Raw genomic sequence first — 23969 nt, forward strand, 5'->3', positions numbered from 1 at the left:
CTCCATCAGATGGCCAAACACGGTCTGTGTACTCTGAGACCAACTGTGTGTGTGTGTGTGTGTGTTGTGCTGTTTGGGCAGAGTCACAAAGAAAGGAAGTTTTAAAATAACAGAGGAGTGTAGTGTCTCCGCAGGCTGTATTTAGTCTCAGGGGCGTGGGATCCTTCTGGCTTCCTGACTGGGCGTGTGTGTGTGTGTGTGTGTGTGTGTGTGTGTGTTGTAATCAGTGCTTCTCCATTCTCTCTCTCACATGTCGGTTACAGCTGTTGTCCCGTTGTACCGTCCGTGACCTTTGACCTTCAGGAAGCCTCTTTGATCTACATCAACCTCAACAGAAAGAAACCTTCCACAACCTGTATTGAAGATCATTACGGAGGGCAGGTGGTGTTTTCATCGCTGCAGTATAGGTGGCTCGTGGGTAGAGTTGATTGGATCTGATGTGTGTGTGTGTGCGTGTGTGTTTGTTTGTGTGTGCATGTGTTTGTGTGTGTGTGTCACACGGGTTCATCTGTCAACCCCAGAGCTCATCTGGTCTGATCTGATTTCCTCCCAGCTGGCTGATGTGCAGCAGTGGTCCAGATGTTGCAGAGATTACATCTCTCTGCAGTGTTTGGGGGGAGGGGGAGGGGCTAGGATTTGAGACCATTGAGAGGAAAATAAACACTATGACAAGAATTTGACCATCTTGCTCTACCCGAGATATTACAGATGATGAACAAAAACACATGGTTAGGGCAGGATGTTTTATCATTTGGGATTCATGAGGAGGAAATTGAACCCCGGCACGGTTTTATAAATCAGAATATGAGAATGTTTTTTTCCGTACGCACGTTATTTCATTTGTTTGCATGTGTGGATCCTGTCGTATAAATTCGACCCCTAGTCAGACAATCGTGTTAATTCGCCCAGCAAAAATATTATTTGTCTTCATTTTTTCCTCTGTATGGCGGCACGACGGACGTCTTTTTTCTCGTATCTATGAAAAAGGTGGATTGGTGTAAAAGAAAAAAGAAAAGAAGAAAAAAAAGTGCATGACAACTCTCCCTCCAACAAAAGTTTATTCACATCATTTCATTTTCATAGATCTCTATCATATACAGTACATACAAGTATAATATGCTCAAGACAGATATTATATGGCACATCCATTTTTTGTTGTACATTTTTGCAGTCGCTGGTTTAGTTGTGAGGCTACAGGTAGAAGTGACCGTTGGGGGGGGGGCAAAAAAGCACATGCACCGATATCAAGTTATATATTCCACTCGGTGGGGGGAGGGGAGGGGGGGGTCACACATCCAGTTACACGGACCGATACTAGAAGGAAGTTGTTATGTATTGAAAACCCCCATTGTTGTTGTTGTTGTTTTGAGTCCTTGGAATATGCTACAACTGTGGCAACCGTGATCCTGGAAAGTCCTTTTCTCAGAGTGAAGAGCTGCCTGTTGTGGAATAATTCAGTTTAACGTCTTTTTTTCCCACTTCTACCAAAAAAACCCGTGTCTATCCGGTCGTAGCGGAGGATACCGGTGAGTAATGATCGAGTGTTCAGGTCTACGACCACGATACAACTTTGACCGTCAGTACTACGAGCACAGGGCGCCGCTAAGGAAGGTTATCCACATATGTACAAACCCTGACAGGTGAGCGAGCCTTTTGTTCTTTTGGAGATAGAAAAATAAAACAGTGATAAGACTAGAAAATACACCGCCGGTCCATTTGCACCCCGTTCTTTGTTCCTCATTTGAATGAGAGAGAAAAAAAACACACACACACACGAGGGGGGGGGGCGTCACTTAACAGTTTCAGTCAGAATTTTCCGTTAAAAAAAAGAACGCATAAAATGATTGTCTCGAGAAAAAAATATATATTTTAAAAATAAATGGTAAAAAAACCCCAACAGCATCAAGTACAACAGAAGAAAAAAAACACGGTATGTAACGTGACACTAAAAACTCATCGTGTATCCCGCTTTTTTTCCCCAGCTTATCAGTGTGTGTGTGTGTGTGTGTGTACGTACAGTATATGTACAGGTGTGTAGGAGCAGGGGATGCAAGCACCTCCCGGTGTACTTAATGTCTCTCCTTTAAAAACACACCAGCGGGTTAAAATGTCCCTCGTTGCCCGTTTAAAGTGCTTCACATACATGGCACGGCACCCGGCGTCCTCTACGGAGACTCTTTTTTAGATTTTTTGCGTCTCTAAATGTGCAAAGTAGGCATTTTGGACTGTTGTCCACCGTCCGTCAGTGTTGAATAATAGGGAAAAAGCGTAAAAATGAAGTCGTGGAAAGCGAGATGACAAGCGGATGTACGGTGGGTGAGCGTGAGGGGGGGGGGGGGCAGCCTAGATGACCTGGCAGCAGCTGTGGGGGGTGGGAGCACAGAGCAGACCCTCCTTGGTGCTCCGGTGGATGTTGACGGACAGAGTCTTGTCGCTCACGGGCCTCTGCAGCGCGCGGTTCTTGGTGTTCCTGTGGTTCTCCCGGGCCAGGTCCAGCTCCCCCGGCCTCAGGGTGGAGCCCTCCGGCCGCGGGTCTGCGGGGGCGTCTCCCAGCGGGGGCCGGTGCTGGTACAGGTTCCCCCTGGGGGAGGGCCCGCCGAGGAGCGACACCTTATCCAGGCTGCCGGTGGAGCCGCCCATGCACATCCGCCACACGGGGCGGTCCTGGGCCTCCCCGCCAATGACGCCCCCGCTGCCTCCTCCTCCTCCTCCTCCTCCTCCACCCGTCAGGTTGTGGAACTGAGAGCTCAGGCACAAGCTCATCAGCTTCAAGCTCTCCACCAGGCCGCTGGCAGCTTTCGGGGCGCCCTTGCTTTGGCCAGAACCCGATCCGGGACTGGCGCAGTTGGACGCACTGCCCTGCCCCGATCCCCTCTTCTCTCCATCCTCCTCCCTCCCTCCTCTCTCATCCCCCTGTCCGTCGCCCACAGTCGCCGTGTCTGGTTTATGGTGGCTTTCCGTCTCGTCGTCACCGGACTCCGAGCCGGGGGTGAACGCGGCGACCGGTGGCGTCGCGGCGGCGGTTTGGGGCGATGCCGTGAGCGCGGGCGGTGACGGTGCTCTAGAGTTCAGATTGAGGCTGAGGCTGAGGCTGAGGATGGGTTTGGGCGGGCCGAATCCATGCAGCTCCCTCCTCTCTTCCTCCTCTTCCTCCTCTTCCTCCTCCTCCTCCTCCTCCTCTTCTTTATCCTCCTCGTGGATCTGGTTGAGAACCGGAGCGCTCATACGGGACGTCAGGCGATTAGCCGAAGAAGACGCGGAGGAAGAGGAAGAGGCTTTGCAACGAAGCACCACCTGAGCAGGAAGCGCCGAGGACGAGGAGAAGCACTTATCTTCCCCTTCCTCTTCCTCGTCCTCCTCCACGCTGAAAAGACTGGGACTACGAGTTTTGCAAGGGCCCAGTGAGGTCAGAGAGCCCAGCCGGAGGGGGTTGGCGTGGGGCTTCACCGGAGGCCTGAGCCCCCCCCTCTCCTGGCTCCGCGTGTGGCCGAGGTCCAGCAGAGCCGTTTTGGGCCTGGGGCCTTTGAGGAGGCTCTCGGCACTGCGGGCCGGTGACTGCGGCCCCCCGGGGTGGGAGATAGTCGGACCCCCCAAGCCGTCGCTGACATCCTGGTGAACGTCCACTCTGGTGGGCCAGGACTGCCTGTGAAGGGTTCAAAGAAGGTTCAGTGGGGCTCGAACGGAATTAGCAAAACGGCGTTTTTTTATACATCGCATCCCAGATCCAGATGAATGGAACGGTCGCGTTAAATATCATTTCACGTCCAAACGGTATATCTGCATCCGCTGTCTGAAAGCTGGAACGCTGACCGGCGGATTTGCATGATGCAAACACAGCTGAGATAATCGACGCCATAGCGACCGCGCGGCTAATTATAGATTACAGACGGGCGGTGGAGACACGAAGCGAACGTGAAGCAGCGACAGAGAAAAGATCGTGATCCGCTATTATTATGTTGTTTAATGGCCCGTATCTCGGCATTAGTTCCAGATAGCGAGCTGCTAATGCTGAGGAGTAAAAAAAGACTGATTGCTTTTTTTGCAAGATTTTAGCACAAGCCAAATATTTTTGAATCTCTTGAATTCCAATTTCTCAAATCAGAAGAGATATTTGATTCATTCCTGAGGATATTTTTTTTTTTACTCATATTACACATACAGGCCAGAAACACACACAAATGGGAATATATATGCACATTCAGTGATGACACACAGAGATGTCCCCAGATACCAGTCCAGACTCCCTACTTGGTCCGTTTGGGGACTTTAACCAGCGTTCCCAGAGCAAAGACCTCATGGACTACCGCCCCCAGTTATTTAGGTATTTAGTAGCGATGCTCCGATTGATCGGCCGATATTGGTAAAAATGGCTTGATCGTCGATCAAAAAAGCCGATCGCGTGACGTGAATTAACTGCGCGACTTTTTCCACCTGCATGCGTGGCAAACGGGCCTCAACAGCAGAGCGGAGCTTGGCAGAGCCAAATAACTTCACCCGTCTGGAATGTTTTCGAAGTGTCTGACAAATTACGGTGAACATTCCATTTACCCGTTAACAACGCCGGATATATCCATATATATGGATATATCCATATATATGGATATGTCCATATATTTATGGAAAGGACCACCTTTTCTATTTCTGCACTCTTATAGTTTTGACCCAAAATATTTGGGCTGCAACTAATCAGTTATTTTTACTGTCGATTAACGTGTCAATTATTTTTACCGTTCATTTGTTTTGCCTCAAATGTCATAAAATAATAAAACTCGTCTTCAAATGTCTTGTTTAGTTCGTTCACATTTTAGGGAAGTTCAAAGGTTAACGCCAATATTGCTCAATTATTGTGTTTCTTACTATGATATTCATATATTGTCTTGTTTTTTAACATATCAGGAATGATACATTTAGTATATATATATATATACATACATTTATAGATGTATACAGGACTGTCTCAGAAAATTAGAATATTGTGATAAAGTTCTTTATTTTCTGTAATGCAATTAAAAAAACAAAAATGTCATGCATTCTGGATTCATTACAAATCAACTGAAATATTGCAAGCCTTTTATTCTTTTAATATTGCTGATTATGGCTTACAGCTTAAGAAAACTCTAAAATCCTATCTCATAAAATTTTAATATTTCCTCAGACCAAGTAAAAAAAGATTTATAACAGCTGAGTGTTTGTCAAGGCTCAGGAAACCCTTGCAGGTGTTTCGAGTTAATTAGACAATTCAAGTGATTTGTTTAATACCCTACTAGTATACTTTTTCATGATATTCTAATATTTAGAGATAGGATATTTGAGTTTTCTTAAGCTGTAAGCCATAATCAGCAATAAATCAGAATAAAAGGCTTGCAATATTTCAGTTGATTTGTAATGAATCCAGAATGCATGACATTTTTGTTTTTTTAATTGCATTACAGAAAATAAAGAACTTCATCACAATATTCTAATTTTCTGAGACAGTCCTGTATATATATACATATGTATATATATACACTACCGTTCAAAAGTTTGGGATCACTTAGAAATGTTTTTCAAAGAAAAGCACTCAATGAAGATAACATTAAATCAATCAGAAATACATATACATTGTTAATGTGGTGAATGGTTCTAATGGTACATTGTGTTTGCTAATTTAGAAGACAAATGGATGATTAGAAAACCCTTGAAAACCCTTGTGCAATTATGTTACACAGCTGAAAATATTGCTTGATTATTCACAAAAACTCTCAAAATCCTCTCATCTATTCTTGTTATTCCATAAAAACTGAAAATTTCCTTCAGACACAGGCATTGCAGAGGAAGAAAAAGGTTTATAACAGCTGAGTGTTTGTCACTCAGAAGAACATTTCAGGTGGATGCTGGAAGAGTGTTTAACACCCTACAAGTATACTTTTCATGATATTCTAATATTAAGAGATAGAATGATAGGTTTTCAAGCTGTAAGCTGCATAATCAGCAATATTAAAAGAAAAAAAGGCTTCAAATATTTCAGTTGATTTGTAATGAATCCAGAATGCATGACATTTTTGTTTTTTTAATTGCATGACAGAAAATAAAGACCTTCATCACAATATTCTAATTTTCTGAGACAGTCCTGTATACACGTATATATGTACATATATATGTATATATACTAAATGTATCATTCCTGATATGTTAAAAAACAAGACAATATATGAATATCATAGTAAGAAACACAATAATTGAGCAATATTGGCGTTAACCTTTGAACTTCCCTATAACACTGTATATATATATATATATATTTTTTTAAACACTGTATATACAGGACTGTCTCAGAAAATTAGAATATTGTGATAAAGTTCTTTATTTTCTGTAATGCAATTAAAAAAACAAAAATGTCATGCATTCTGGATTCATTACAAATCAACTGAAATATTGCAAGCCTTTTATTCTTATAATATTGCTGATTATGGCTTACAGCTTAAGAAAACTCTAAAATCCTATCTCATAAAATTTTAATATTTCCTCAGACCAAGTTAAAAAAAAGATTTATAACAGCTGAGTGTTTGTCAAGGCTCAGGAAACCCTTGCAGGTGTTTCGAGTTAATTAGACAATTCAAGTGATTTGTTTAATACCCTACTAGTATACTTTTTCATGATATTCTAATATTTAGAGATAGGATATTTTAGTTTTCTTAAGCTGTAAGCCATAATCAGCAATATTATAAGAATAAAATGCTTGCAATATTTCAGTTGATTTGTAATGAATCCAGAATGCATGACATTTTTGTTTTTTTAATTGCATTGCAGAAAATAAAGAACTTCATCACAATATTCTAATTTTCTGAGACAGTCCTGTATATATATATATACAGTGTTTTTTTTTATCAGTGAGCGAGTGACAGTTACTCGTTCCCACAATATGTCAGTGACAATGTTTCCATGGTGACCTTGTCAGTGACGTCACGAAAATCAAAGGCACTGACAAGAAGTGACTTCCAGCAGGAAACCTGTTTATACTTCATTTTAATATTCTTAAAAAAATAATAATATATACAATATTTAACAAGAAGTAAAGTATATATTCTTTTTTATCTTATTTCAAACATAGAGAATGGGTTTCCCCCATCAGGGAGGGAAACCAAAGTGCTCGGAGGAAACCCACCCTGACATGACACCGGGAGACGTCTCTCCATCATGACTGCTAGTGATACTGCTAGCGCACGGTGTCAGCCGTTTCGTACCCAGCATCCCTTCTGTTTACAGAAGGGGCGCTGCAGCCTGCTGGAAATCACTTCTAGTTATAGACTCTGGTTCGCTGCTCCGTGACGTCACTAGCGACGTCACGGAACCAGAACAAAGACATACGTCAGCAGAGCTACCAACTCTCACGGGTTCGCCGTGTGACACACGCTTTTGCATGTTTTCACACGCTCTCACACCACACAACCAATTTCTCACGGCAAAAGAGAGATGGTTCCTTTTCAAACTCCGCGACGATAGATGGCGCTAAAGGAGCTTATCTGTAAACCTATTCGCTGCATACACATCCTATTTACCCCAAAGAGTCCCGGAGTCAGCAACAGAAGAAGATTTTCAAACAGACACAACGAGCAGAGACTACGGTGTGTTAATGCAGGGCTTTCAAGTGTCACGCATTTCGGTCTTACGTCACGCACTCCCGCCACACATCGTATTTCTCACGCTGAATAAACTCTCGGCTATTTAATGTTTTAATGTGCCGCAGCGCGCCAACATGAGCCGCGCTGCCTCACCGTGGAGGAATCAAGCGCTCCCCTGGAGTTCTGCTGTGAGGTGCCACTTATCAGCCAATCAGAAAGAAGAAATGGGCTACACAATAGCCAATCAGAAGAAAAAAAACGTATCTGTTGTATCTGGGTAAGATTTAATCCAGCAACCAATGACAATAAATAAATGATTTTGAAAACGTGTATCATACTTCTGTACTTCTAAGGCAGTTAAAAAATGTAAATGATGTCAAAGTGTTCTTAAGACTTAGTGTGAGTGCAGAAGTAGAAAAGGTGGTCATATCCAGATATATATGTATATATACAATGTTATACATCTATATATACAGGACTGTCTCAGAAAATTAGAATATTGTGATAAAGTTCTTTATTTTCTGTAATGCAATTAAAAAAACAAAAATGTCATGCATTCTGGATTCATTACAAATCAACTGAAATATTGCAAGCCTTTTATTCTTTTAATATTGCTGATTATGGCTTACAGCTTAAGAAAACTCAAATATCCTATCTCTAAATATTAGAATATCATGAAAAAGTATACTAGTAGGGTATTAAACAAATCACTTGAATCGTCTAATTAACTCGAAACACCTGCAAGGGTTTCCTGAGCCTTGAAAAACACTCAGCTTGGTTCAGTAAACTAAATCACAAGTATGGGGAAGACTGCTGATCTGACTGCTGTCCAGAGGACCATCATTGACACCCTCCATCAGGAGGGTAAGACACAAAAAGAAGTTTCTCAAAGAGCAAGCTGTTCACAGAGTGCAGTTTCAAAGCACATCCACAAAAAGTCTGTTGGAAGGTGTTGGTCCACTGTTTCATCAAGTCCAGAGTAAATGCAGCTGTGTACCAAGAGATTTTAGAGCACTACATGCTTCCGTCTGCTGAAAAGCTCTATGGAGATGAGGATTTCATTTTCCAGCATGATCTGGCACCTGCCCACAGTGCCAAAACCACCAGTAACTGGTGTACTGACCATGGCATTACTGTCCTCGATTGGCCTGCCAATTCCCCTGACCTGAACCCCATAGAGAATTTGTGGGGTATTATGAAGAAGAAGCTGAAAGACACCAGACCCAACAATGCAAATGAGCTAAAGGCCGCTATTGAAGCATCCTGGGCATCCATAAACCCTCAGCAATGCCACAGGCTGATTGCCTCCATGCCACGCCGCATTGATGCAGTAATCCGTGCAAAAGGATTCCCAACCAAGTACTGAGTGCATTAATGGACATTTTCAAATGTTTGATTTTGTTTTGCTGTTATAAATCTTTTTTTTTACTTGGTCTGAGGAAATATTCTAATTTTATGAGATAGGATTTTAGAGTTTTCTTAAGCTGTAAGCCATAATCAGCAATATTAAAAGAATAAAAGGCTTGCAATATTTCAGTTGATTTGTAATGAATCCAGAATGCATGACATTTTTGTTTTTTTAATTGCATTACAGAAAATAAAGAACTTTATCACAATATTCTAATTTTCTGAAACAGTCCTGTATATATAGACAGGAGTGCACATAACTTTTTCAGTGAGTTACTCAGGTGAGTACCGGGAGATGGTGTTTGGTACTCACTCCACATGTAGCGTCAGCTTTTGTGACGTCCACCTATGGGGGGGGGGGTGCTAGTGAGAGTGTGCTCACCGATGCGTGCGCCGGCATCGGAGCTCTGCGAGTTGTGTTAACGCGACACGGAGAGACAGAGTGACATGCTGCTGGTTAGAGACGATCAATATCAGATCGGTCAATGCATAAAGCGCGTAACACAAGTGGCATTACGCATTGTTGATTATTTCCGCGCATGCGTACCAGTTATGTGCACCCCTGTATATAGATGTATATATGCATCTATATGTGTACATATATATTACGGTAACCATTTGAAATAGCGGAATGATTAAATGATGTAAACAATAATAATAATGAACCAGTGAATGATTAAAACCCTGAACTAATATCTATACTTTATACTGTTGAGTGTTGACATGAAACAGACTAAGCGCTGGTTGATAGCGGCAGCCTTTTAAACAAAGCGAACTCTGCTAGATTATAGATAAAAGATTACCGTTCCCCTGACATTCTGTGATCGGCAGTGATCGGCAATCGGCCGATCATGATTTTGGTGATCGGTAATCGGTGATCGGCCCCAAAAATGCTGATCGGAGCATCTCTAGTCTTTAGTTATTTAAAGATATTTCTGGCGGTACATCCTTGATAATGTTGCTGATCTGAAACCTCTCTTCTATTCTCAGTCCGTCTTTCAATTGATGCTATAAAAAAAAAGAAGAAAAAAAGTCTCCGTGTGGCCATTCTGCTGTCAAACTTGTCTTTTGGAAACTGACAGCTCACGGCCCTGCGGAGGCAGCACTCTGTCCATCTCGAGGAGTGTGTGTGTGTGTGTGTGTGTGTGTGTGTGTACCTGAACTGGGCCTTGCTGGGGCTGGGGGATCGCGTCTGGCTGTGCTGCTCCTTCTCTTGCTTCTCCCTCAGCATCCTCTCCGCCAGCAGGAAGTATGTCGCCGTGATGTGGTTGTACTGATTCGACTCCAGAGCCCTGAGGTGATGGAGAGAGAAATCGATTTAGATTCCAAAACACACACAAACAAAACTCACACACACACACACACACACACGCCCTGAATAGCCCGCTGAGCTGCACCAAACCCTGACCGTGAGTCAAAAGGAAGTGACGGAGGGTGGAGATTTGATTTGACATGCCGATGGCTCAGGACCGACTGCCAGCTGGTCGCTAATGGAAATTAAACTGTCGACGACACTCAATTCAGTTTGAGCCGGACTAGTGAACCACGGCGAATTTAATGCGGGATGGGAGGGACACGTACTCGGTGATGGTGTCTCGGTCTGCGATGGCGCCCAGCACCATGCGCTGGATGATGGAGCCGTGCTCCTCCTCCGACAGGCTGCGATGGGACACCAGAGGGGTGGACAGCTTGGTGGCCGGGGAGGGGTCGACGCCTTGAAGCCATCCGTGGGCCCCGATCTCCTCGAGGGTCGCTCGCTTCTTGGGCTCCCTCTGCAGCATCCGGGCTATGAGGCTGTCGGGAGACACAGAAGGGATCAGCATCGTGGGGGAGCTGCAGAAACATCTGGTGTGGCTGTGTGATTGGATACACAGTCATATTCACAAAGCAGTTGGGATGAGAATAATTAGTTCATGAGCTTAGACGGGTTTTTTTCTCAGGTTAGCCTAATCTCAAATGGTAAAATGATTGTGTTGTAGCTTTAAAGATCCATCACAGATCACACGTTGACCTCTGGTTGAACTTTGACCATCTGAACTTCACCGTATGAGTGTAAGCAATTTACGCGATTGTGATGTTCTCACTTTCAGTTTTACTTCAGAATAAAGTGCTTTAGAATAAACGGTTGGCTTGTTTAAAACGTCACAATCTAATCGTCTGAATGCTCATGTTTCTCACCCCAAAGTTCAATACATTAATATCACTACTGGGAGAAATAGCCACAAAAATGCCCACGAATAGGAAGTAAGACCCAAGTTCCAACGAACCAGAAATTATTACAATTCCCGTGCTGTACACAACATTTATATGACGTTCATATATGACTATATGACTGTGTAACCCACTGATTGGCTCATGGAGGCAACACATTTCATTGGCCAATCCAGGACCAGAGTCTTGATAAATATCCGGGTCAAGGAAGGTCACTTCCTGTTTTGATTGGCGACAGCGGTTTTTGAGGTGGTCAACGCAGATGACCACCGCTTGGTATCAGATGGCGAGCTACCCACATTTTATCCACTTTAACCAAGTTTCTTTTTCATTATAAATATAATTGTGTGCGTTACTTGATTTATGTTGAAATATCAGTAAAAACCCTGAAAACTGAACTATTTCATTTGGTGTTTTTCCCACAAGAATTGAGCTCCGTGGCCGAACTGGTGACAAGTCCATAGACTTTGGTTAAAATGATTAACAAAAATAGAGCCACAGGTTGCAACTGACTATGTTGTAGCCGGATAGCTGATGATTGAGCCGGTGATTGTGACGCCCGGAGAGACAGCTGATGCCCAAACTTTGCCAATCATGTCATAATAAAACAGAATTCCTTTAACATAGATATTGTTGCATATTGTCTGTCCCACATTCCCTTAAAATGCAAACATGCCCCAAAATGACCACTTCTGCAGCTGATATTCAAGAGCACTGTTATCAGTGTTTGCCAGTCCTTCACAAACTGTGTTCAGCATCCATGTTGCATAGCTGATCCCACCCCGTGTTAAAAATAGAGGGCCGATTTTAAAGGGTGCATTAGATCCACTTAACGCAGCATCTCCGGTGGAGCAGGTGACTGCAGCAGCGAGTGAAAGAGCAGGACAACGGGCCGCTCCTCTCTCTTCACCTCTCGCTTTTTTTCGAGCCTCTATGAACATGAAATATGCAGCATCTGCAGAGTACTGCGTCCATCCGTGTGTGTGTGTGTGTGTGTATGTGTGTGTGTGGGGTATGTGAGTGTGTTACTCACTCGCTGCATGCATGGGAGATGTGTTCCGGCACCGTGTATTTACAGTCCATGATCATCGTGAGCGTCTCGCTGTCGTTGGTCTCCTGGAAGGGGGGCTGGCCGCAGACCAGCATGAACAGGATCACCCCCAGACTCCAGATATCTGCAGAGACACAGAGAGAAGGCTGTTCATACCAAGCATCCTGTGTGTGTGTGTGTGTGTACAAATATATGACTGTGAAGGAAGATGGCCTCAGAAACCCTCCCTCCCAACAAAGTGAGGAACATTCCTGCTTAGTGACCGAGATATAACAAAACAAGAGCTGCACCACCAGTTCCAATGAAGCATGAATCATATTCGATCATTTCCATAAATATGCACTGGCTTAGTACACACACCCACACACACATATGCACACACGCACAGGCGGTCCTAGGAAAGTGGGTTAACGTGTCCATCCCCCCCCCCCGCCCCTCAAAGCTTCATGAAAACACTCTCTTGGTCCGATTATCCGTTTTAAAACGAGCAGCTTCGTGCTCGGGGGCGTCTGCTGGCGCTCTGGTCCACTGACACACATTCTGCAGACAGACGACGGCGCCGAGCAGAGAGACGGCGACGTAAAAACACAGTTTCATGGTCAGTGTGATGACCTCTGTTTGGAAAGATATTTGCACGATTTGGAGCGTAGAGTGATGCGAAGTACTGGAGTGGGGAGATGAAGCAGCAGTTAAAGCGGCTAAAGCCGGTTGATTTACGATATATATAAGATGCATTCATTGATTAGTTCCGGCTACTTTGGGACAAGCTGTCAACACAACGATGATACATCGGCGGCAACACAGCAACATTAGCATTTATTTGGTTCTTGGCTTGTAAAGTACGACCGATTTTCGTCGTGTTTTGACTGGTTTCTTTTGGAGTCTAAGATTAAACAAATTGACTTGCACTAAAATTACAATCTTGCAAAAAAGCAATCTAACCCTCATGTTCTCCAGCATTAGCAGCTAAATATTTGGTTCGTGTTTAGCGCCTGTTCATAGAAACAATGCTAAAAGCTACAAGTTAAAAGCTACAAGCTAAATGATAAAAGCTTAAAGCTAAAAGCGTAAAGCTACAAATTAAAAAACTAGAAGCTAAAAGCTTAAAGCTACAAGCTAAAATCTACAAGCTAAAAGCTACAAGCTAAAAGATAAAAGATAATAGCTACAAGCTACAACTAAAAGCTACAAGCTAAAAGATAAAAGATAATAGCTACAACTAAAAGCTACAAGCTAAAAGCTTAACGCTACAAATTAAAAACTACAAGCTAAAAGCATAAAGCTACAAGCTAATAGCTAAAAGCTACAAGCTAAAGGCTTAACGCTACAAATTAAAAACTACAAGCTAAAAGCTACAAGATAAAAGATAATAGCTACAAGCTACAACTACAAGCTAAAAGTTTAACGCTACAAATTAAAAACTACAAGCTAAAAGCATAAAGCTACAAGCTACAAGCTAAAAGCTACAAGCCACCTACTGAGGTTGCAGGGAAAACCAAAACATTGAGCTCAAAGATGCTAAAAAGCTAAAAGCGTGAGGTGAACTGGAAGGTTGTGTGACGTCGCCAAAGGTTTGTCACCATGAGTGAGCGCGTGAAAATGACACAAGTCAACAAATCTTCAATACAAAATTAAAAACGAGTTCATCCTCCCGAGCACCCCTTAAAGGAGTTCGCTAGAGATTAGCATCTGGCAAAGTGGACGTGCCCGTTTACCGTGGGTGGCGAGTATTTCCTCCTCTCGGGCGCTGGAGGAGCGCCTCATACTGCTGACGGAGGGAGCTGCTGCAGTCCCCATCTTAACCCTAGCCAACGTATCCTAGCAACCGTGACCCTGCTCCCTCACTACTTGCGTCAGAGGACGGCCACACTTCCTTTTAGCCGACTCACTAACTTTATTAATAAACCAGACGACCGACACATCACCGGGTAACGCAGTTTGCGTCGCTTCACATCAGCCTCGCTCGAGCAAAAAACGACGCCGGCTCCTTTACTGCCGACGGCCGGGAGTGTAAACATCCCTTTTGTGCCGCCCCAATGGCTTCCCTGAGACAGCCAACCAACACTTCCTCGCGTCTCGACATTGTTCTCCCCGAGGCCGAGCGGGCCGAGTTCAGCATCCTGCCCCCGCTGATGATCGCACAACATTCCTTCCCAGTTGTGCGTGTTAAATAATCACAGATAGGCTCTGAATTATGCAAGCGCCCAGGATATGTTTTTAGTAATTGCTGTTCGGTAACTTAAGTGCAGCTTGTGCTTCTTCAAGACGAAGCATAAATCTACGTTTAACTTTTCCATTGAGTGGAGACAAAAAGGAGCCCACGCACTGCACAGCATCAGAAGGCCAAAGGAGGCATCTTTCCATCGCACTTATTAGTCGTTCACTTGCATTGCCATTTCCTTCTAATTTTAACATTTCTCTCCACAAAAGTCCTTGTATTCACTCACATGTTCACACATTGTGAGCTGGGAGGACAATTTATAGACCCAACCATCAATTGAGGAAGCAGATTAAATCCAAAATGAAGATTATTTGCAGCCCTGATCCTGATAGCCTGATTTTTCTGCAGGTAAGAACACTTGACATGTTGGATTAACACATACGTGTAGCTTTTTCTCTGCTTTTTTCTGCAGTTTGCTGTTGCTAATTGGCTCCTTCTGTGCAACACCCCTCCCTCTTTCTCGACTTTGGTTTACTTTTTTCGTCTCAATTTATTTCTCAGCTCTTTCTCAAACGAGCAACAAACTCCAAACGGGTCCGCCTGGAGACGGGCCGAGCGAGGACAGCCTCTTTACCTCTGCAACAAACCCGGGCTCGCCGCCACCTGGCACGTCACCAGCCAACCTCAGCACTAAACCGGCTGTCAGCAGCCGGCACTTCGGCATCGATGTAATCCCGGTGCCAGGTTACCTCAAAGCCCCGAAAGCCGGCGCTCCTGGCCTCCGCTCCGGCCCGCTCCACGTCAAACTGCACCGCCGATAAGAGTCACGCGTTATATTTCACCCCACCCGGGTGGATAATCCCCCCGCAATCAAAACATCATCGTCTCGGCTGAATGAACAATGGTTAACACACACACACACACACACACACCTGACTTGTCATCCGGGTCAATTACAGGCCGGCTGACCTCACACAGCCAGATCTTCGCACCATCATCCAAAATACACGCATGCAGTAAAATAACTACCATCGCTTCACTTCACATTTCTCGGGAGCAGCACATCTGCAGGCAGGAACAATAGAAAATGCTTTTCTCTCTGGCGCAGTGGCCTCTGGGTAGACAGGAGGGACGACTGATGCTTTCTCTCGCTCTGCCTCTTGTCCCGTGTTTCTCTCCGTCCACCATCTCTCTCTCTCTCTCTCTCTCTCTCTCTCTCTCTCTCTCTCTCTCTACAAATCTGAACGCCTCCGTTTCATTTCTTTCCCCATTAAATTTTTTATTGAATATCTAAGCTGTGGCTCCGCGAAAGAATTGTTCCCCCACTATCGATGGGAGAGACGGAGGCGAAGGGGGGGGGGGGGAGAGAGAAACCAATTTCAGCCTGATCAGATATCTGATTTTATTACACACAGAAAGGCCATGACTGTCAAGGAACGGACGCCCGCAGACAAACATGAACCCCAGGTTTTGGGGGGGGGGGGGGGGTTCTGCAGGTTAAGTTATACGTCTCATTTCCCAAAAACCGCCTCGTTCGCAAACACAATTTGGACTTTTGAGCCGTCCTCTCCTCCTCCCAACGCCCGGCGGCCGACCGGCGGCGTGACTCACCCACGGCGGGCGCGTCGTACTCGTCCCCCAGCAGTATCTCAGGGGCGGAGTAGGCCAGCGAGCCGCAGGAGGTGTTGAGCGTCTTCCCGGGCTGGAACCGGTTGCTGAAGCCGAAGTCGGTGAGCTTGACGACGCCCTGCTTCTCGAAGAACACCACGTTCTCCGGCTTCAGGTCCCGGTGCACCACGTGCAGCCGGTGGCAGTAGGAGATGGCGTGGACGATCTGGGCGAAGAAACACTTGGCCACCTTGAAGAGAGAGGAGGGAGATGGGAATACCAGGATGTTAAAGTGGCAGAAAAGTACAAGGCAGATCATTTAGATTCTCTAATCCATCTGAATTACATGCGTTTGGCTTGTGGGAGGAGTTACGACTACGCCTTAGAAGTGGACGTAGTCAACTTGACGCCACTTATTACCTTCGCATTGAAAATGCGGAAGGTAATGTTTTGATTTCCGTGTATTTATTTATTTATTTGTATGCGTGTTACTCGCATCAATCAAAAAGTATTAAACCGAATCGCATGGAATTTGGTGGGATGATTGGTTATTATCCGGGGACCATTTGATTAGATTTTGGGATCAATCGGGTCAAAGGTCAAGGTCATGGAAAGGTCAAAATCTTCTTTTTACCATAGCACGGTCAATTTTTATCCAATTGGAATGCAACTAATGCCAAAATGTTCATAATTCAATGCCCAATCTTGTGATATGCGAAGGTATGCGCTCTACAGAGTGCCCATTCTAGTTTTGGTTTGTTTTGGTTTTGAAGCCATCTTGTTTTTTGTTTTTATGTGACCAGATGTGACAACATTTTCTAGAATTAAGAACAACTAGACACTTTTAGGTGATAAAAATGTGACTTTCACACACGGAGAAAGAGACTCGAAGACTGGCAGCAACCTGTCAATCACAAGGTAGCCCCGCCCTCAAGCATACAGTGGTATCACCTATTTATAACCTAATCTAAATGGGTCCAAAATTACTAACTGGACATCCTGCTGTATCGCTCTGTACTTGAAACTAGAGATCGAGACCATGAACTCAGGTCCACAATGTTTACCGAGGGAATAAATCAAGTGAGAAGTAAAGTTATGTTCTCATAGACTTCCATACAATCTGAATTATCCAGAGGAGTCGCCCCCTGATGGCCATGAGAATTTCAAGTTTACGGCACAACCGCATTAGTATTAATGATATTAACGTTCCCATCTAACTCAGTTAAATAAAGCAAATCTGATTACTCACTAACTCTAACCGTTATCTTCCTTTACAGAAGAAAAATATGAAATATTTCTCAAGTAATTTTCCGCAGAGCGAGAAAAAACATGCAAACGTGATTTCGACTTATTTTTTGCACCTCATTTTGTACCAGTAAGTAAAAGATGAATAAAAAGCGTTGCAGATTTTGAGAACGTGTCCTTTTCTCTGCTCGGCGTGCAATGTTACAGCTTTCAATGTCAAACAGTTGCCTCCTGGTGTCTGGAATTGATTAACTTTAAAGAATCGGTATGCGCAATGCACTGGTGAGCATCTAACTCCCTTTGAAGTGTCCTTCACTGCATTCCCACGGAAGAAAATAAAATAAAAAACATTTTGCTCCCTAGAGTCGATTTTCATCCGTTCGCAGGATAATTCATATTAAAAATGACACTTTATTGATCTCCATCGTCTTGAGCGACCCCTGGAAAGGGGGTGACCCGAGACTCAGACGGGGTCCGAGCCACCCGATTGGCTAATGCCACCCACCTCCTCGGTGAGGCCTCCGTCGTGCTTCATGATGCAGTCGTACATGTCTCCTCCGTCTCCCAGCTCCAGGATGAGGTAGAGCTTGGTGGCCGTGTCGATGACCTCGTAGAGGCGCACCACGTTGGGGTGCTGCACCATCTTCATGCATCGCACCTCCTGGAAAAGGTGCGCCCGCGCCACCGGGTCCAGCTTGGTCTTATCTATCACCTTCACCGCCACCTGGAGGAGCAAACGTGAGGACGATTGGCATCGGCCCCGATCGGCAACTATCAGCAGCAGCTTTTTGCTCCCTGTAGAGGTCGCGGGACTCGAGCAGCTGATTGCTGATGTATCGTGTCGATACGACAGATATTTGGGCCTCATTCATCATCACAAAGTATGAATTAAATCTCAGCGTACAAACATTTAACCCAGAAATCCAGGATTCATCAACATTTCCTTCCCTAAATTTGAGCGCTGAGCCATCCGTGTCTGATTTAATATAGAATATATCAAATTTAATTGAATATTTATTTAATCACTACTATTTTTAAAAGGATTTTTTTTAATGGATACTCATTTTAAATATATTTAGAAAAATCTCACGTACCCCCTGGAGTGCCTTCATGAACCCCCAGGGGTACACGTACCCCTATTTGAGAACCCCTGGTTTAGAGCATGTGTAGTGATGAAGGTCTGCAGGACACCTTTTAGCCACATGCCTCTTAAAACCGCATTTATTAGGAACGTTTTTAATAGATAACAATATTTAAAACAAAATGATTAAAAAACTGTGAAATCGACGCCCTTTCATCCTCAATAATTAAAATATTCTTCTCTTCAAATTGTGCCAATCACACATTGTGTTATATGAGGATATCCATATTTAAATATAACACTTTTGGGTTCCATTGTTTTCATTTAGAACGATTTTGATTGGCTGACATACGCGTCGTGAAACTGATGTTGATTTTGTACGCACTTCTATTCAAATGATACAATTATGATATGCATGGTTTACCGATTTGTATTTGTACTGCAGCTTCTAGTTTTATTCCTCAACACACACACACACCCACAAGGTGCCACTCTGACGTAATTCACACACACACACACACACACACACACACCTCGCTCTTCCTCTGAGCAACAGCCGCCTCCAACAGAAGCATTACAAGTATTTCATGTCGAGTCTTGTCGGGATGGAGACGCCTCGGGGCAACAGCATTACGACGCGGCGCTCCGACATTCACTCCGAGACACACAACCCGTCGGCGGATCAATCCACCCGTCTCACTCAAGGCACATGACTCAGATGTCACCTTTCTTTTGGAATGTCTGTCTCTCAGGGCGAGTAATCTTACTTAAAGCCATTTAAATATATCGGGATCTTCGATCGGAGCGTTCCAATGTGCGTGTACGGACGTGCGGCGCATACCTTCTCCCCGGTGAAGACGTGGCGGGCCAGCTTCACCACGGCAAAGTGTCCGCGTCCCAGCGTCTTGTCCAGGTCGTACAGGCCGGCGATCTTCCCGTCACGGTGGCGTTTTAGCCCCGCCATGGCTGCAGGGGGGGGGAAGGGGGAGGAGCTTCCTTTCTGGACGATGGGGTCAGTTCTCCATCGCCTCCCCGGGCAGTTCGGTGTGGTTTCGTTAAGATTTGGGGTTGTTTGCTGGACGGTAACGGCGACTAGTCCCAGAGCGATGTCCACCTCAATTCAATCCCATCGTCTCCGCATCTGAGGGCGAGAAGAGAGAGAGAGGCGGGGGGGGGGGTCAGCGCTTCGGGAGGAGATCCTGCTGAACCCCGAACCGGCCTGATGAACTCTTGCATAGCAGTGTGTCGTCTAACGATTCAATTACTTCAGAGTTTCTATGAATGAATCCAGGAATCCACCTGCGTGCCAAGAGCAGAGAGGGCGGCGAAGAGACACACGGTGTCCACACAAAAGAACATTCCTGCGGGGCGATCCTCCTCTCGAAGGTGTGCCCCGACTCACCTGGATTCACACACACACACACAACCAAAAAAAACAAATAACTGTTGCTACAGGGAACAAGCCCATCGAGATGAGAGCGAGATGAACAAAATGGAAACGAGTCTTCGACCCTGGGGTCGCTCGGATGGAACTCTGAGAGCCTCGAAGGCCCTTTGGGGCTTTTATGTGATCCTCAGTTGGAGGATTGTGAGAAAAGAGGGAGTCACTTTTCTCACAATAGGAAGATGACATCCATATATGTCACACACACACACACACATGTAGCTGTTGATGCTTCAGGAACTGAGGCCATGAAAAAAGACACACACACACACACACTCACACATACTCACTCTGTCTGCGCTCATGTGCGATATAGGTGAGATCAACGTGGGCTGCAACGTGTGGTGGCGAGCCAGGATCTGCAAGTCTAAATCTAGACCTCTTATTTACCTCAACTGTGTGTGTGTGTGTGTGTGTGTGTGTGTGTGTGTTCACTTGAAATTACAAGTTGAGAGCATGTCCAGTCCAGCCGCTTTAAAGGGCTCCATTGTGTAGCTGTCACTCACACGCGGGGTCAAGGACCCGCGCCACAAGAGCCGCTCCGCTCTCACAGCCGACTCTAGAACAAGTTTAATCAGTTTACATTCGCTGAAGATATCAATGTGTTCAAGATAAGAGTTTATTTTTTTATTTTTTTAAGTGCACCGCAGATGATAAGCAAGTCAGGATCTAATATTCAGCTACGAAGATCTGATAGGATAACATGGTGGTTTCCAACCATCACTTAAGAATCAGCAAATATCAGTCTAGTTAATACCATTTCACAGTAAAGGTTAAAAGAATATCGGAAAATATATATAATTGTATTATGTTTTTTGTTGTTGCTGTCCTATCCGAATACTCTGACGACTCCACCAGAATATACTAGCAACCTCCTCCAGGGATCCCAACACCCAGCTCAGGAACCACAACTATACGTGAATATAATACAAATATATAACAGAAAGTACTCCACGCATCAGCACAGGATACCAGTGACACCACAGGAGTTATGATTGTTACACAGAGTGCTTTTACAGATGCAATAAGTCCCTATAGAAACAATACAGGAACTCTACGGGGAAGCGTCTGTGCATTGTTGCATGCTGAATATGTTCAGTAAATAACTGCATATCCTTCAGTTATGTAACACACACCATCTAGTCTGTGTGTCGGTTATTGTAGGACTATAATAAGTAGACAACGTTGAGAGGCGTTTAATTCACTCTACAACGTACCACAGGATCACTTTACGTCCATAGAGGAAAATATAAATACAAATATATAAATTATAATAGATTAATAGAAAAATCATATGCATGATGAATATATATATATATATATATATGTTGAATATAAATTCATCATGCATATGGTATATTATAATATATGTTTATACTATAATATATATATATATGCATCATGCATTTGATGTATACTATAATATATGATTTATAGTATATATACATTCATATACATATATATGTATACATATATACATATATATATTCACTATTGTGAAGGATCAAAGCATTGATCAAAATGTGCTGACCATCCCACACAGCATCACTTATGCCTGTAGAAGGTGCATCACTTATCCCCCTCCACACACACACACACACACACACACATACACACACATACACGTACACGTACACATACACATTCACACATACACACACACACACGCACACACACACACACACACACACACACACACCCCCCGCCCACCCCCACTGTCAACATGCCTGCTGGCTGCATCCACAATAACACAGACCAGCCTCCTCCAGGAGACTCGAGCCGCGCGCCAAAAAGATGCGCAATAAAAACACGTCCAGCGGAGCCCGCGGCTAACTTGACACGTATTACTACGCGGGGCCCGCACCACCACCACCACCACCACCACCGCCGCGCGCATGCATATGCGCTCCACCAGACCTACTTACCGCGGAGAGGCATCCGAAGCAGCGGCCGCCGTCCTGTATCGGCTCCCTCCTCCTGAGGCTGCGGGAGCTGCGCGCGTGGAGCTGCGCGCGTGGACGGGGGCTCGGTCACTTGAACTCTCGGTACCGACTGACGGAGAACCGACCCGACGATTAAGTCCAATGAGTACCTGCGTGAGTCTGTCACACTGACAATTCAACCTCCCTCTCTCTCTCGCGCTACCCCCCCCCCCCCCCCCCCCACTCGCTCTCTCAGCTGCGTAAAGAAACCCAAACACAGGTAGCAGGTACATACAGGAAGTGTGGCTTTCAAAAATAAAAGCACGGTGTTTAATTAGATCTAGCTTCAGCTATTGAATAAATCAGGAATATGTTCAGCTGTACAAAGTGATTATTGATTTCATTTATTCCACAAGCAAATCATTATTACATTATGAATACATGTCATGGATGTATAATAATTTAACTTCTTTCCACCCTAAATATACCTTTACTGGAAAGTCTGTGTCGTTGCATGTGACTATTTCTAATTTCCAACTATTACAACTGTGTTAATATGATGAATAAACAGAGTTGCAACGAGATCAAACTGAATTAATTTAAGTCCACACTAAAGGTTTAAATATAAATTTCATTTTTTAAATAGTTTTTATTTCACTGTCTAAGAACAGCAGAAACTAAGAAATAACGTCAGAATAGTAAATAACAAACCATGCATGTCAATAGAGTAAATGTAGGCTAAAATATACATATATTATTTTTTATATTTATTATTAACAAAGTTAAACCTCTGTATTTATTAGACTTTTATTTTGAAGGCCACTTGGCTTGTTTTCCGGTGCTCGTGCTCCTAAATGACAGCTCTATCATCACTGCGCATCCGTACCGTTCATCTCTGACGTCAGAGCCACGCTCAGATATTTAAAAAAAGAAAAAAGAAACGTGTTTATGATAATAAACCAGGAGAATGTACTTTATCTTCCTCTTTCTGAACGGAGTTCACGTTCGGCTCATGTTTTAAAGCATTTAATGTAAAAAGATATGCGGGAGTGAAATATACATATTTTATTTAGCTTATGGCCAGGATATAAAAGAACAATAGGTCATTATCAGCTTGTGTGCTTCCTACTGTTAAGTGGGTGGGTCCGTTGGTGGCTGTGTGTGTGTGTGTGTGTGTGTGTCTGTCTGTTCTCTGCACTCAACCAGCTGGGCAACGTTCAATTGTGTTATGTAATATTGACAAGCTCCTCTCTAGGATTTTCAAGTCGAGCCTGTTTGACTGGTGACAGGATCTCATATCAGGACTGGGCTGCAGGATGCATGTGCTCCATACAATTAAAATAAGATTATTTTATTGATCATGTTACCAGACAAAGCCAGTGATTTAAAGCAGTCTGTTTAAGTGACACCCGCTCAATTAGATCAATAATAACTTCCTGCCACCATCACGCCATCAATCCACTTCGGACGCAGTTTTCAAATCAACTACCTCCTCTGAAACGTGTAACTTTACCTGTGCGCTTCTTTTAAGTAAAAAATAAAGACCATGGGGCAGGGGTGGGCAAACTTTTTGACTCGCGGGCCACATTCGGTTCTAAAATGTGACAGAGGGGCCGGGCCAGGAGCATTTGGACACGCAATGTAATTTATTAAACCTGGAGATTGCATCTGTTTTTTATACATTTCAATTTCAGGTGCAAAGTTAAAGTAATCAACATTTACTGGAAAGAGATCAATGGAATCACTTTCAACATTCAAAACAAAGTATTACCCAACGAAATACTCAAGCTCAATAATTTCTAATTGTTTTAAACCCCGCAAAATAATGGACGGATTGTCCTGAGAGATAGACTGAATTAAATATCCTGCCTGCAGCAGAAACTAGAAAAGGGTCTTTAAAGTGAGGGCGATGTGCGGCGTCATCTGGTCAGCATGTGTATGAACCAGTCACAGACTGACAGCGCTTTACTTGAGAAAATATGACCCTAAAGCTGACAATTGAAGTTCGATTTTTAAAAATTATTCATATCTCTACTGAAAACACACCTTTACTGTTGTGCATCTCATTCCAGGCTTCCTGATTGTTTTCACCTGTCATCACACCTGTCTCCTATGCTCATCAGTGTCAGCCCCGCCCTGATTGGTCCAGATGCAACAACTGGTTGCCCAAATGAATAATTTTTCACTCATCAACAGACCTCCCCGTCACGGCTGGCTCTTCAGAGCTGCAGCCTGGGC

The 23969-nt window shown here is 44.2% G+C and overlaps 1 protein-coding gene across 1 annotated transcript; it reads right to left on the reverse strand.

Moving 5' to 3' along the window:
* Window positions 1-1039: 1039 nt before the first annotated feature.
* LOC130197213 (SNF-related serine/threonine-protein kinase-like) lies at window positions 1040-21926 on the reverse strand. Its single transcript, XM_056419782.1, has 8 exons — window positions 21735-21926; window positions 19207-19506; window positions 17790-18008; window positions 16043-16289; window positions 12253-12394; window positions 10590-10802; window positions 10166-10300; window positions 1040-3643 (listed from the first exon to the last, which is right to left on the reverse strand). Exons 2-8 carry the CDS (start codon window positions 19327-19329, stop codon window positions 2344-2346), a joined length of 2379 nt encoding a protein of 792 aa, XP_056275757.1. The 5' UTR covers window positions 19330-19506; window positions 21735-21926; the 3' UTR covers window positions 1040-2343.
* Between the last annotated feature and the right edge of the window lie 2043 nt (window positions 21927-23969).

The sequence above is a fragment of the Pseudoliparis swirei genome, chromosome 1 (genome assembly GCF_029220125.1).
Source record: "Pseudoliparis swirei isolate HS2019 ecotype Mariana Trench chromosome 1, NWPU_hadal_v1, whole genome shotgun sequence".
Taxonomy (NCBI): Eukaryota; Metazoa; Chordata; class Actinopteri; order Perciformes; family Liparidae; genus Pseudoliparis; species Pseudoliparis swirei.

Excerpts from the sequence above, each read along its gene's own strand:
- LOC130197213 (XM_056419782.1), bottom strand. The coding sequence starts at position 19,329 with ATGGCGGGGCTAAAACGCCACCGTGACGGGAAGATCGCCGGCCTGTAC. Across the intron at positions 12,395-16,042 it reads GTACGACGCGCCCGCCGTGG|ATATCTGGAGTCTGGGGGTG; the intron begins GTGAGTCACGCC and ends GTGTCTCTGCAG. Across the intron at positions 10,301-10,589 it reads GACCGAGACACCATCACCGA|GGCTCTGGAGTCGAATCAGT; the intron begins GTACGTGTCCCT and ends CCATCACCTCAG.